Here is a 12,312-nt window from a genome sequence, read left to right on the forward strand (position 1 = left end):
CGTAGTTTCCTTCCCACTTGTCAACTTGCATATGTGATCCATCCATACATAGCCGGTCAATCTCCTCTACTTGCATCCACAATCAGATAGTACAAAATTCAATAATTACACATCATGCTTCCTGTAGTCTATATAACAATCTTAATTGCCCGGGCACGGTCCCGGGAACTGTCCTAATCACGCATCCGATATTTCCTACTGTCTGAATCTGGCGTGGCCGAGCCGAGTGGATCATGACGTTTCCGCCTAAACAACGAGATACTGTCAGGCACCAGCACGCTACGGTCTTATCCTCTGAAGCTCTGCGTGCCAAACCAATTCGAGAAATGGACCGAGGGTGGGCAGTCCAGTGATCATCATGGATGATGACGTGTGCTAGCTCGCTACATGGTCGGCCAGAACGGCATGTAGCGCAGCCAAGCCGGCGGTTCGCCTGCCGACGTAGGCGCCTCCCCGGCGTTCCTGACACCGCTTGCTCCGGCAGAGGAGCAGGAGGACGAGGAGGTCTGGACGGCGGCCGAGGAGGACCTGGGGCACAGGAAGAAGCTCCGGGACCCTAGCTCCATCACCTTCTCCCTCGGGTCCAAACCTGACCAATGAGTCCACAACATTTACATGATCAGTGAATGATCCTTCACTTACTGAATGATGCAGATGATGCTCACTAACTGTCGCCTAAAGATTAATGGTTGTTGCGACCGACTTGACACTCTCAGTGGGCCCATGCATCGCTTGCTGAATATGTTCAGGGGTTTTGTGAGGAAACAAATGATCTGATTCATCTCGCCGGCTATTCTCAAATAGAGTTCGTGCCGGCATATCGCCAGCTTGGCTAATACTAGTATTTTGTGTAATTGTGTTGACTTTCCACTTTGATAGTTGTGCGGTGCAATTCTGGAATGAAAAACAGATGGTACCGTGGGCTTCAGATGCAACAGACTTACTTTCCAAGCTGAACTGGGAGTAGTGTAGGCCGAAGGTCGACGGGTCGGTCGCCGGCAGCAAGGGCCGCCTGCCCTCCTTCACGTAAATCCCCACGGCGGCGGCCACAAGGTCCGCCACGCTCCAGTCCGCCGACGCCATGACGTGCAGCGGCCACAGGCTCCTCTGCACGGTCACGTTCACCAGCACCTTGCCCGGCGTCCTCCGGACCGCCAGCTCGGCCAGCGGCTCGCCGCCGTCCGCGGCGCGGAAGCTCCTGCCCCTCACGCCGGCGAGCAGGTCCGGCTGCGTCTTGGGCCTCTGCTTTGGCAGCTGGTGCCGCTGCTCCGCCCCGCGCCCGTGGAACGACGACCACCGCTGCCCCGGGCCTCGCAGCAGCTGCCCTCCTGCCTCCTGTCTTTGCCGGTCGCCGGAGCAGCTCTTCTCGAAGGAAGGCGCGTGAGGAGGCATCGCCCGTGCTGGCGGTGACCCGCAGGCGCTGCCGCAGAAACAGCTCCAGACACCCGGGCGATCAGACGGCGCGCGCAAGGATCACGGCTGCCGGCGGCAAGGTGCACGGGAGCCGGACGGCGAGGTTGTCCATGCAGAGCAGAGCATGCAGTATGCAGGTGCAGCTGGTCCTATGGCCATATAAGAGCCAGCCGAGACGAAGGCGAAGCAGGGCACAATTAAAGCAAGGAGAACCGAATTTTCAAAGGTGAGAAGCACGATCAAAGCCAGAAGCAACTGGGAAGTGACTTGTACCGGAGAGAAGGTGAGATGAGAACGGCACGGCAGACATATACACATGGAATCATTGTAACTATTGGTGATTGGCTTGTCAATTATTGGAGCACGATTGCCTCTCCTCCACAAATTAAGTACTATGTTTATATTTATTTATTAAGGTCGCCACTAAGGGCAAAATACTCTTACATAACTCAAAATAAATTTGGTGATTACAAAGTCATGCCCATTTGATATCTATTGCATTGAATTTGCGCGAAACAAAACCCTTGAACTTGCAAGATTCAAGCTTACAACGAGGAGCATATGGATAGAGGACTTCACTTGGACTTGGAGTAGGCGGAGGGTCAAGTGGTGGGGTTGAACACATGCGCAAGGATCAAGTATGAATGGTGATACTTTTTTTTGCTAAGTCCTAGAGATCAAACTCCAAAATCACGCAAAACATCGCAACCATTTTCCACTATCTATAACTCCATTTCTACTATTCGGAGCCACCTAGCCAAATCCATTTGGATCCTCTGATCCATTCCAGAGATAGTCGTTGCGATACTATATCAAGGTGGGAAGTAGGATATGGTGAGGAAGAAAGAGAAAAAAGGGCCACAATGCTATCGTTGTAGGAACTGGGGACACATAAGGAAGAACTGTCGAACATGGAGGAATATCGAGGGAACCAAATTGTGCCAGTGTCCTCTACGAGAAGTTATTCAGATGGCTGCCTTCTTACCCTATCAAGTGGGTTACGTGAGGAAGCATGAATAATAGATATAGGGAACTCTTATCACGTGACATCTAGCAGAGAGTAGACCGCCTGCTACAAATGTAGTAACTTTTACTGATCTATCAAGGTGGCGATGTGCCTCCGTGCACTATGACATTGGAGATGTCAAGACCCAGACTTAAGATGGAATTGAACATGTGATGTTAGAGACATGTCAAGGGTTCAGAGAGATCTGAATTCACTTGGTAAACTTCATGGCAATGGTTAGGTCTACAAAGTGGACAATCACAAGAAGACTAGGAGAGTTAAGAAGAGTAAAAAGAAGCTTGTGACGAAGGGAAAGAGAACCAAAAACAACTTGCACAAAGTGTGAATAAACATTGTTGAAGATGTATCCGAGGAGAAGCCAGATGTGGATTTATGTTCAATCAAGGTGACCAAAACGAAGGGGCTAAATCTGGCGGCACTCATGACAGTGAGCAACAAGGGAAGATCCAAATTCAAGCGTTGAAGATGATAACAACAAGATGATGAGGGCATATTCGTTAAGGTGAAGTTTGGTGGATCATTGTCGAATATGTATATAGGGCTATAGTTGGACTTATTATGTGTAGGGGTTGAACACATGTAAAGCAAACTTATGCATCACATGGTAGATATTTTTTGTGCGGGAAGTAGTTAAACTATATTAACGAAACTAGTAGGTTAGACACAATATCACGAAGGGGTGCTTTGGACGCCCGAGGAAGGGATGACTGGACCGACCATGTTGCGATTTTCGGAAATGTGCCTCATGGGTTCGGTGTGATTTGTTGTGGATTATACTTCGTTGACTTAGTATATGAGAATGATCTTTTTTTAGAATTGGAATGATCTTTATGCTTCCAAGATGTAGGCATAAATTTACCTGTCTACTTTTCTTAATGTTCTAAGGAAAAGCATGTAAATTATAACACTTTGCAATGATTGAAATACTTGTTCACAAACATATGTTTTCTTCTCCCTCTATTGAATTCATACTCTAGCCACATAGTCGGGACTGGTGGAGAGAGACGGACAATATTTTTTTTCAAACTGATGGAGAGAAATGGACAATATATTTTAACACTCCTTCTCATGTCTGGGCTTATTTAGTCCTTAGACGTGGTATCAATGTAGCCTACAAAATCTTTTTTTAATACTGCGTTGGTAGAGTCTTGAACTTAAAACCTCTTAGCTCGAATACCATATTAAATTCATGTTCCAGCCTGTTGCTCCAAAAGTCCAAACTAATGGAGAGAGACGTGCAATATATTTCAACACCCTCCAGACTTCATCGCGAGCCCGTGGATTTGCCTTCCCTCTACGTGCTGGTCCAGCGGCCCGTGGCGAGGAGGAGAATCCCGGTGTCTCCGCTCGGTTAGTAGTTTAGGTTAGTTTTTTTAGTCCTCGCAGGTGCAGCGCTGGGGCGGATGGCGATGCTTCTTCTTTGAGTTTGTCTTCCAGGCACCGATCATCCTCAACTTCGTCCGTCTGGACGTAGTCGACGGAGCTTCGACATAGATTCCTACCACCTCCTTGTGGTGGTGAGATTAGGGTTTCTCGTCATGTGGCGAGGTTTGGTGTCAGGTGCTTCAGATCTATGCAAGGGTTTAACGACGATGACTGCAGGCTCCAGAGTGCTGATACTTAAGGGCACGTGTGCGAAGAGTTCCAGACTGTCATCGACAATGTCAAGACGGCCCAGTAGTGGAGCGGCGACATCGGCGCGTAGGCGACTAATTCTGGCGGCAATAGTGGACGTTTGGTGGTTTCGAAATCTTGATGTGATTTTTATTATGTTTGAAATGCTTTGTACTTCTGTCGAACTTTTATAATAGATATTCTCGTAAAAAAACTTGAATAATAGATATGATCCTTTTAAAAAGGTAGTTCCCGCAAAAACAAAGGCTCACCCGCAAAAAAAAAGACTAGCGTGCTTTCAAGGAAAAGAAAAGGCGTACGCCGAAGAATCGACCTTCCGAATATCCATTGCTTCTGCCAGCAATTGTGAATCAGTTTCAAACTCTGCTCGAATAATCCCCAAGTCAGCTGCAAATGAAACAGCATTTGACAGCGCCACTACTTCCGCTGCAAAGGCATCTTGGATGAGTTCCTGTCTTCCTGCCCGTGCACCCACCACTTCGCCGTCGCTGGTTCTTGCCATCGCACCCCAGCCTGCATGGAGCTCCCCTGGGACGAAGGCGCCATCAACATTGAACTTAACCATGTCTTGAGCAGGAGGCCTCCATTTATCAGTGCACTGTGGCTTGGGTTCTGGGAGGAAAACCTGCATATATTCCAGAGTAGAGCTGCGTGCGCGTCTCGCTACTTCGGCCGCTGTCAAGACACGCTCCCCATTTCTCAGTTTATTCCTAGCGCTCCACCACATCCACCAGAATGTGAGAATCTGCATCCTTTTTGGGGTGTTTAGCTCCCAAAGGTAGTCCATCATCACATGTACAGATGAGATTGCTTGCAGCTCCCTTCTTTCCTTCTCTAAGCCTAGTTCCCTCCACACCACCTTCACTGATTTGCACTTGATGGACAGGTGCCCCCCATCCTCATCAGCTTGCCCATAGAAAAAACATTTCGTGCTCTCCACTTTCAGACCTCGCCTTTGCATGTTTGACAGGAGTGCTAGAGATTCATGCCGCAGTCTCCAAGTGAACATCTGGACAGTTCTCGGGCACGGCAATCGCCAGATTCTTTTCCAAGAATCGTCGCTGCAAGTGTTCAGGTTACCCGCTTCGGCTGTGCTCTGTCCTACTCCCCCATTCTTCCTTATAGCCTTCAGTTCCATGTGCAACTTATACGCACTCTTCACAGAGTGTATTCCCTTGCTCTCGAACTGCCATGCAACGAAGTCATGAACCCCCTCCCGCAATGGCATCTGCAGAATGTGTCTAGCATCCTCTGCGCAAAAAGTATCCCGCACAAGGCGCTCATCCCATTGCCCCGTGGAGGGGTCCATTAACTCACTTACAGTCTGCATCAGGTTATTCCCTTTTGGGGTGATGATCCTTCGTGACCACGGCCTTGGGATCCAAGGATCTGTCCATATCTTAACACTTTCGCCGTCACCGATTCGCCAGATGTATTATTCCCGGACTAGGTCAAGTCCTTTCAGTAAACTCCTCCACGCGTATGAGATGCCCTCTCTCGCCACAGCCTCCAGGACATGGCAGGTCGGGAAGTAACAGGCTTTTGAGAACCCGAGCATGCAGCGTGTCTGGGTTTTGTATTAGCCGCCAAGCCTGCCTCGAGAGCATTGCCATGTTAAAGCTATACATATCACGAAAACCGAGACCCCCTTGCGCCTTGGGCTTGACGAGCTTCTCCCACCCAATCCAGTGAACTGTATTTTCCTTATCTTGTTGGCTCCACCAGTAGTTTCCGATTAGGGCACTTAGTTCGTGGCAAAAACTCTTGGTCAAGTCGAAGCAAGACATAGCAAACGTGGGAACGGCCTGCGCCACCGCTGTAACTAGAGACTCCTTGCCTACCTTAGCTATAAGCCTCTCCTTCCACCCGTAAATTCTGCCTGCCATTGCTCCCTTAATGTATGTAAAAGCTTGTTTTCTGGATCGTCCAACATGAACCGGCAGACCAAGGTACTTCGCGTTCCAGTTCTCACTCTGAATCTGCAGGTTGCTTTTAACCGAGTTTCTGGCTTCCGTTGACGTGTTGTTGCTAAACATCAAGGCAGATTTCTCCACATTTATGCACTGCCCAGAGCACTGCTTGTATATGTCCAGGATCTCCTTCAAGGCATCTGCCTCCTCTTGGTTCGATTTCAACATAATTATTGAATCACCCGCAAAGAATAAGTGTGACACCATCGGTGCCGCTGGACATACTTTCACACCACTGATCCTCCCCTCTCTTTCTGCTGCATGAAGCAAAGCCGATAGACCCTCAGCACAAATCACAAATAAGTACGGTGACGCTGGGTCTCCTTGACGAAGGCCCCTTGATGGGCAAAACTGTTCCGTCAGCTGGCCGTTCACCCTGATTTGATAACGGACCGTCGTCACACACTTCATAATGAGGTCCACCCAACTCCTGCTGAAACCCAGTTTTTTCAGCATTGCTTTCAAAAAACTCCATTCCACGCGGTCGTAGACTTTGCTCATATCCGCCTTGACTGCAGTGTATCCCTCCTTTCCCTTCTTCTTGTTCATGAGATAATGCGACAACTCGTACGCCACCAAAACGTTATCCGTGATGAGCCTCCCCGGTACAAACACACTATGGTTTTCAGAGATGATCGAAGGCATGATGATCTTGAGGCGGTTGGCAATCACCTTAGAAATCAGCTTGTAAAGGACATTACATAATGAAATTGGCCGAAGATCCTTAATCCTATTCGGGTTCTTGACCTTTGGAATAAATACAATGAAATGGTGTCGGCGTAGTGCTAACTCCGCGGCTCATGAGCTAGCAAGCCTTGGTCGTATGTACCCTGCAAACTCGGCTGTCGAGTGGGAGTCCGATGTACCAGCCCAAGTGGCTGTTCGTGTTGCGGGTGATTTACCCGTACACCGTTAAGTTATAAAGCTTTGCTTTAACTTAAAAAAAATGGAAAAGAAAAGGGCAAGTGGACACCAGAGCTCTAAAAATGCATCTTCCCTGACTTGGTAGCTACGTGCGACTCCGCGTGCAGAAGAGCGGAGAGCTACCGCGGCGTCGGGCACGCCTGCGAAAGCAACGGACGAGGGCGACCGAATCAGTGAACTCACCATGGATTGAATTCCCAACCCCGTCCATTGATGCAAAGATTTCCGTATAAATCACGACAGATTCCCCTGATCCATCCTGATACGACGCTCGGAATTAGTTCCCCTGTCGTGTGCAAAACTCGGTCCTTGGAGCGGAACGGAACGGAACGGACTGGAGTCTTCCGGGATCAGGGGCCGGTCGCGGCCGGGCGGCGCCGGAAAGCGAAGGGACGTACACGGTGGAGCTCGCTACTGGGGGCGGTCTCCCGGGCGGGCTGTGAATGATGGATGGCCTGGTGACGGTGACGTCGACGACAGTGGCAATAATAATGCGCCGACCGCATCTCCCCCTCTCGTCGCGGCCGACGGAGCGACGGACGGATCCGTTGTACCCGTGGTGGCGCACGTGCCCCGCCGTTGGATTAAGAACTGACGATTTGGGTTAGCAGCTTCTAGGATATGGGATGGGCGTCACGCGGAAATTGTCTTAGCGCTGTTTGATCGTGGTCTCGCGAATCTCATCCCCAGATGAGGTGATAGGATATTGGGGTAGGGAAGTGGATGGCCGGCTGCTCACACACGCAGGAAACATCACTAGCTAGGATAATTAAGAAAGAATCATCATCGATCATTGCCTGGTGGATTGTTGGTGATTGGTGAGGCTGCTGTTGCTGCAGGACGAGGCATCTCATCCTCCTCTCCCTCGCGGTCTCGCCCATCATTTCCTTGGCCCCTTCTCCTTTTCGCCCTTCCATACGTCCATCACCAACGCCACCTGCTGCTCCGGCTTTTGGCAAGGCTTCCCTGCTCGCTACGCTCATCCGGTGAAGGTCTTATCTTGCGTTGCTGTGGCCGACCGTTATCAATGTATTTGGTTTGACACCCATTATTAATTTTAAATTTTAGGATGGTAAAACAACACCCAATCACAGCCCTGTCACGCATCCGTTGCTTTTGGCCGTTGGATCTAGGGTTGCAAATGAGTTGAGTTTGAGTGAGTTGTATTAGGCTTAACTCAACTTATACTAAAATTCGAGAGAGCTTAAACTGAGCGAAGCTCGATGTCGAGCTATAAAAAATGACTCGTGCTCAACTTGTAATGATCTAGAGTTGATCTCAAGCTAAATAAGATGATTTCTTATATAATCTATAAAAAAAATTATTAAACAATACATGCCAAAACACAATATAAGAAACCATTATATAATTTAACTTATTCCCTCTCAACCGACATGAATGAACTAGCAAGAGAAGAAGCGTCTAATCTCAAACTTTGATCAAAACAACATGATATTTTGCACATGGCTGACCACATACCAGATTGGGGCTAAAATTTCTCCAAACTTAATTAAGCTTCCATGTATGGTAGCAGGTAAAATGGAGAAAAAATCGCACACAACATATATGATAATGTTTTTGAATGTCCATGTGGCAATAATTTTCCAATTTTTTTAATACATATATCAGAATTATGTAATACTCACCACCTGTGTTCTCAAGAAGCACGAAGCCGATTGTAGCAGATGACTGGCTCCGCAGGATAGGAAGAGAGCTGGCCGCCGCAGGATGCACTGACACAGAGAAAGTGAGGTTTGCCACTCACGAGCTGGATGGACCGGCAGCCGCATGGTGGGAGAACTATACCACCACATACCCCATGCAGAATGTGTCTTGGAAGCAGTTCCAGCAGGCGTTCCGTACCGCTCATGTTTCAGCTGGAGCTATGAGCCTCAAGAGGAAAGAATTCCGTAACTTGTGCCAGGGAGGACGTTCAATTTCTGAATATGTTGATGAGATCAGCAGGTTGTCCTGTTATGCTCCAGGAGACGTGGCCACCGATGCGGCTAAACAAGAGAATTTTTTTGGAAGGTTTGAACGATGAACTTGGAGTTCAATTTGTTGAAAATATGCCCTAGAGGTAAAAATAAAGTGGTTATTATTATATTTCCTTGATCATGATAAATGTTTATTATTCATGCTAGAATTATATTGACCGAAAACTTAAATACATGGGTGGATACATAAACAAATACCGTGTCCCTAGTAAGCCTCTACTAGACTAGCTCGTTGATCAAGAGATGGTTAAGATTTCCTAACCATGGACATGTGTTGTCACTTGATAACGGGATCACATCATTAGAAGAATGATGTGATGGACAAGACCCATCCGTTAGCATAGCATATGATCGTTCAGTTTATTGCTACCGCTTTCTTAATGTCAAATACATATTCCTTCGACCATGAGATCATGAAACTCCCAGATATCGGAGGAATACCTTGTGTGCTATCAAACATCACAGTGTAACTGGGTCATCATAAAGATGCTCTACGGGTATCTCCGAAGGTGTTTGTTGAGTTGGCCTGGATCGAGATTGAAATTTGTCACTCCATGTATCGGAGAGGTATCTCTGGGCCCTTTCGGTAATACAGCATCAGAAGAAGCTTGCAAGCAAAGTGACTAAGGAGTTAGTTACAAGATGATGTATTACGGAACGAGTAAAAAGACTTGCCTGTAATGAGATTGAAGTAGGTATGGAGATACCAATGATCGAATCTCGGGCACGTAACATACCGACAGACAAAGGGAATTACACATGTTGTCATAAATGTTCGACCGATAAAGATCTTTGTAGAATATGTAGGAACCTACATGGGTATCCAGGTCCCGCTATTGGTTATTGACCGGAGAGGCAATTCGGTCATGTCTACATCATTCGAACCCGTAGGGTCCGCACGCTTAACGTTCGTTGACGATATAGTATTATATATATGAGTTATGTGAGTTGGTGACCGAATGTTGTTCGGAGTCCCGGATGAGATCCCGTACATGAGAGAGCTCCAGAATGGTCTGGAGGTAAATATTGATATATAGGACAATGCTATTTGGTCACCGGAAAGGTTTCAAAATGTATCGGGTAATCATCATATCACTGGAAGGGGTTCCGAGAAGCCCCGGGAGGTTAATGGGCCATATGGGCCAAACGAGGGGAGCACACCAGCCCACAAGGGGCTGGCGCCCCCTCCTCTAGCCGCAGGCCTTGGGGAGAAAAGGACGGACGGGAGTCGGCCTCCCCTTGCCTTCCCTCTCCTCCCCTTCCCCCTCCAGAGCAAATAAGGAAGGGGGGCACGCCATAGGGCAGGCGCCCAAGGGGGCCGGCGGCCACCCTTGACGCGCACCCTGGCTGCCTCCCCTCCCCCGCCTATACATATATAGGGAGGGGGCGCCACACAACCACGATAATCCACGAGCCGTGTGCGGCACCCTCTCTCCCCGATTTCATCCTTCGTCAAGTTTTCTGCAGTGCATGGCGAAGCCCTGCGAGAACAAGTTCACCACCACCGTCATCACACAATCGTACCGCCGGAACTCATCTACTACTTTGCCTCTCTTGCTGGATCGACAAGGCGAGGACGTCATTGAGCTGAACGTGCTAAACACGGAGGTGCCATACGTTCGGTACTTGATCGGTTGGATCGTGAAGGTGTACGACTACATCAACTGTACCGACCCCACCCGAATGGGTCAAGTCTCTGTGCTTAAGTGGCATCCCTGGATCGGTATGCTGACACACACAGTACTCGTGGATTTATAACAGAGATAAATCACATGTTTAAAGTAATGTAAATACTATTACCTCAATCCAAAATAGCGGAAGTAACAAGGTTGTGGATTCCCATCAGCACCAACGGCAAAGTTGAGTGTAGAAATCATAACCCTAACGTATCACTTACTCGTCGTAAGATAATCCTGTAACATGAGACGTTGCAGCCACAAAGGGTTAGTACATTGAATGTACTGGCAAATTCACACTTTAGAGCAATGCTGAAATATGGCTATCACTACATGCATATTTGGCTGATGGAAAAGCTCTATGGTTATAGGGTTTTGCGTAAAGCCAATTTTCCCTACTACAAAGGAATAAATTTTATTTAACTATCATAGTGGTTGTTGAACATTGAGAATGGTTGACGACATCCTCAATCCCAATTAAGTAACATCATTAAACCCAACAAAATTAATTTTAAAGTAACATGATGAGATTCATATGATAATCCAGGTACTAGATACTCAAGATGTCCATAACCGGGGACACGGCTAATCATGATTAGTTTACACACTCTGCAGAGGTTTGCGCACTTTTCCCCACAAGACTCGATTGCCTCCGTTTGGTTTCTCGCACTACATGGTGTTTGAGAAGACGGATGACCGAGACATAGTCTTTCAGAAGCGCTAGCACCTTACGATAGGGTAGACCGTTACACGTACTTTCCCCTACATCTGCTAGTCTACCACTGTAAGAGTTCGCACAACTTAATCAACTATGCTAGAGCCCATAATAGCTTGTGGCTGCACACTGAAGTTTCTAGTATGAATAATCTCATGATCCCTTTGAGCCTGGGTGGCGGTCCATAAAAAATAGGCAATCCTGGAATACCCAGGTGCCTAGACAGACAATCACTGGAATACCCATGTGCCTCAATCCACCCAGATGTGTGTTAAACTTGCCACCTTAAGTAAACCATTAATTAACAATCTCACATCTGTCATGAAATCCTCTCAAACCCAATCCACGTCTACGAGCATAGCATAGCAGTATAAGCATAACGTAATAGTAACTCCCAAGGTTTGAAATGCAGGGCAATAGGTTCCTACCTCATCAACTACTTCCCAATACCCACATGTTATCAATCCTACTCATGCAATGTTTGAGGGTAGAGACTAATGCATAAAAACTAGGTATGAAAAGGGATATGATCAAAGTGTGAACTTGCCTGCAATGTTGATGAAGATGATTCGCACTCAAAACTCTTGATAGCTCTACTCGTCACACTCCGGTCAATCTATCGTAAGCAAGCAATAGTAACCACACATAAGCAATCACTCAAAAGATCAGAAAGAACGAAGAAGACGATTCGGAAAACATCAAAACCAAGCAAATAACTATTGCTACATAAAACAATTTCTAACATTACCAAAATTATGTGAGTTTGGCATTATCAGAAAGTTTAGGTCAAGAGTTTCGATTTGCAAAAAGAATCAACTCAAACGGAGCTACGAAACTTAAGTTATGATCAAACAAAGTTTGAATTCAAATCTGATCTAATTCAAATTTTAAACTTTAAAAACATGTTTGGGTTGGATTACTGGATAGAGGGGTGTAACACCCTCGATGCGACTAT

The 12,312-nt window shown here is 47.3% G+C and overlaps 1 protein-coding gene across 1 annotated transcript; it reads right to left on the reverse strand.

The window, feature by feature from the left end:
* Positions 1-49: 49 nt before the first annotated feature.
* Positions 50-1,754, reverse strand: LOC123189129 (uncharacterized). The gene is made up of 2 exons (XM_044601467.1): positions 945-1,754; positions 50-589 (listed from the first exon to the last, which is right to left on the reverse strand). The coding sequence occupies exons 1-2, from the start codon at positions 1,390-1,392 to the stop codon at positions 384-386; spliced, it is 654 nt and encodes a 217-aa protein (XP_044457402.1). The 5' UTR covers positions 1,393-1,754; the 3' UTR covers positions 50-383.
* Between the last annotated feature and the right edge of the window lie 10,558 nt (positions 1,755-12,312).

Source organism: Triticum aestivum, chromosome 2A (genome assembly GCF_018294505.1).
Source record: "Triticum aestivum cultivar Chinese Spring chromosome 2A, IWGSC CS RefSeq v2.1, whole genome shotgun sequence".
Lineage (NCBI taxonomy): Eukaryota > Viridiplantae > Streptophyta > Magnoliopsida > Poales > Poaceae > Triticum > Triticum aestivum.

Excerpts from the sequence above, each read along its gene's own strand:
- LOC123189129 (XM_044601467.1), bottom strand. The coding sequence starts at position 1,392 with ATGCCTCCTCACGCGCCTTCCTTCGAGAAGAGCTGCTCCGGCGACCGG. Across the intron at positions 590-944 it reads CTCCCAGTTCAGCTTGGAAA|GTTTGGACCCGAGGGAGAAG; the intron begins GTAAGTCTGTTG and ends CTCATTGGTCAG.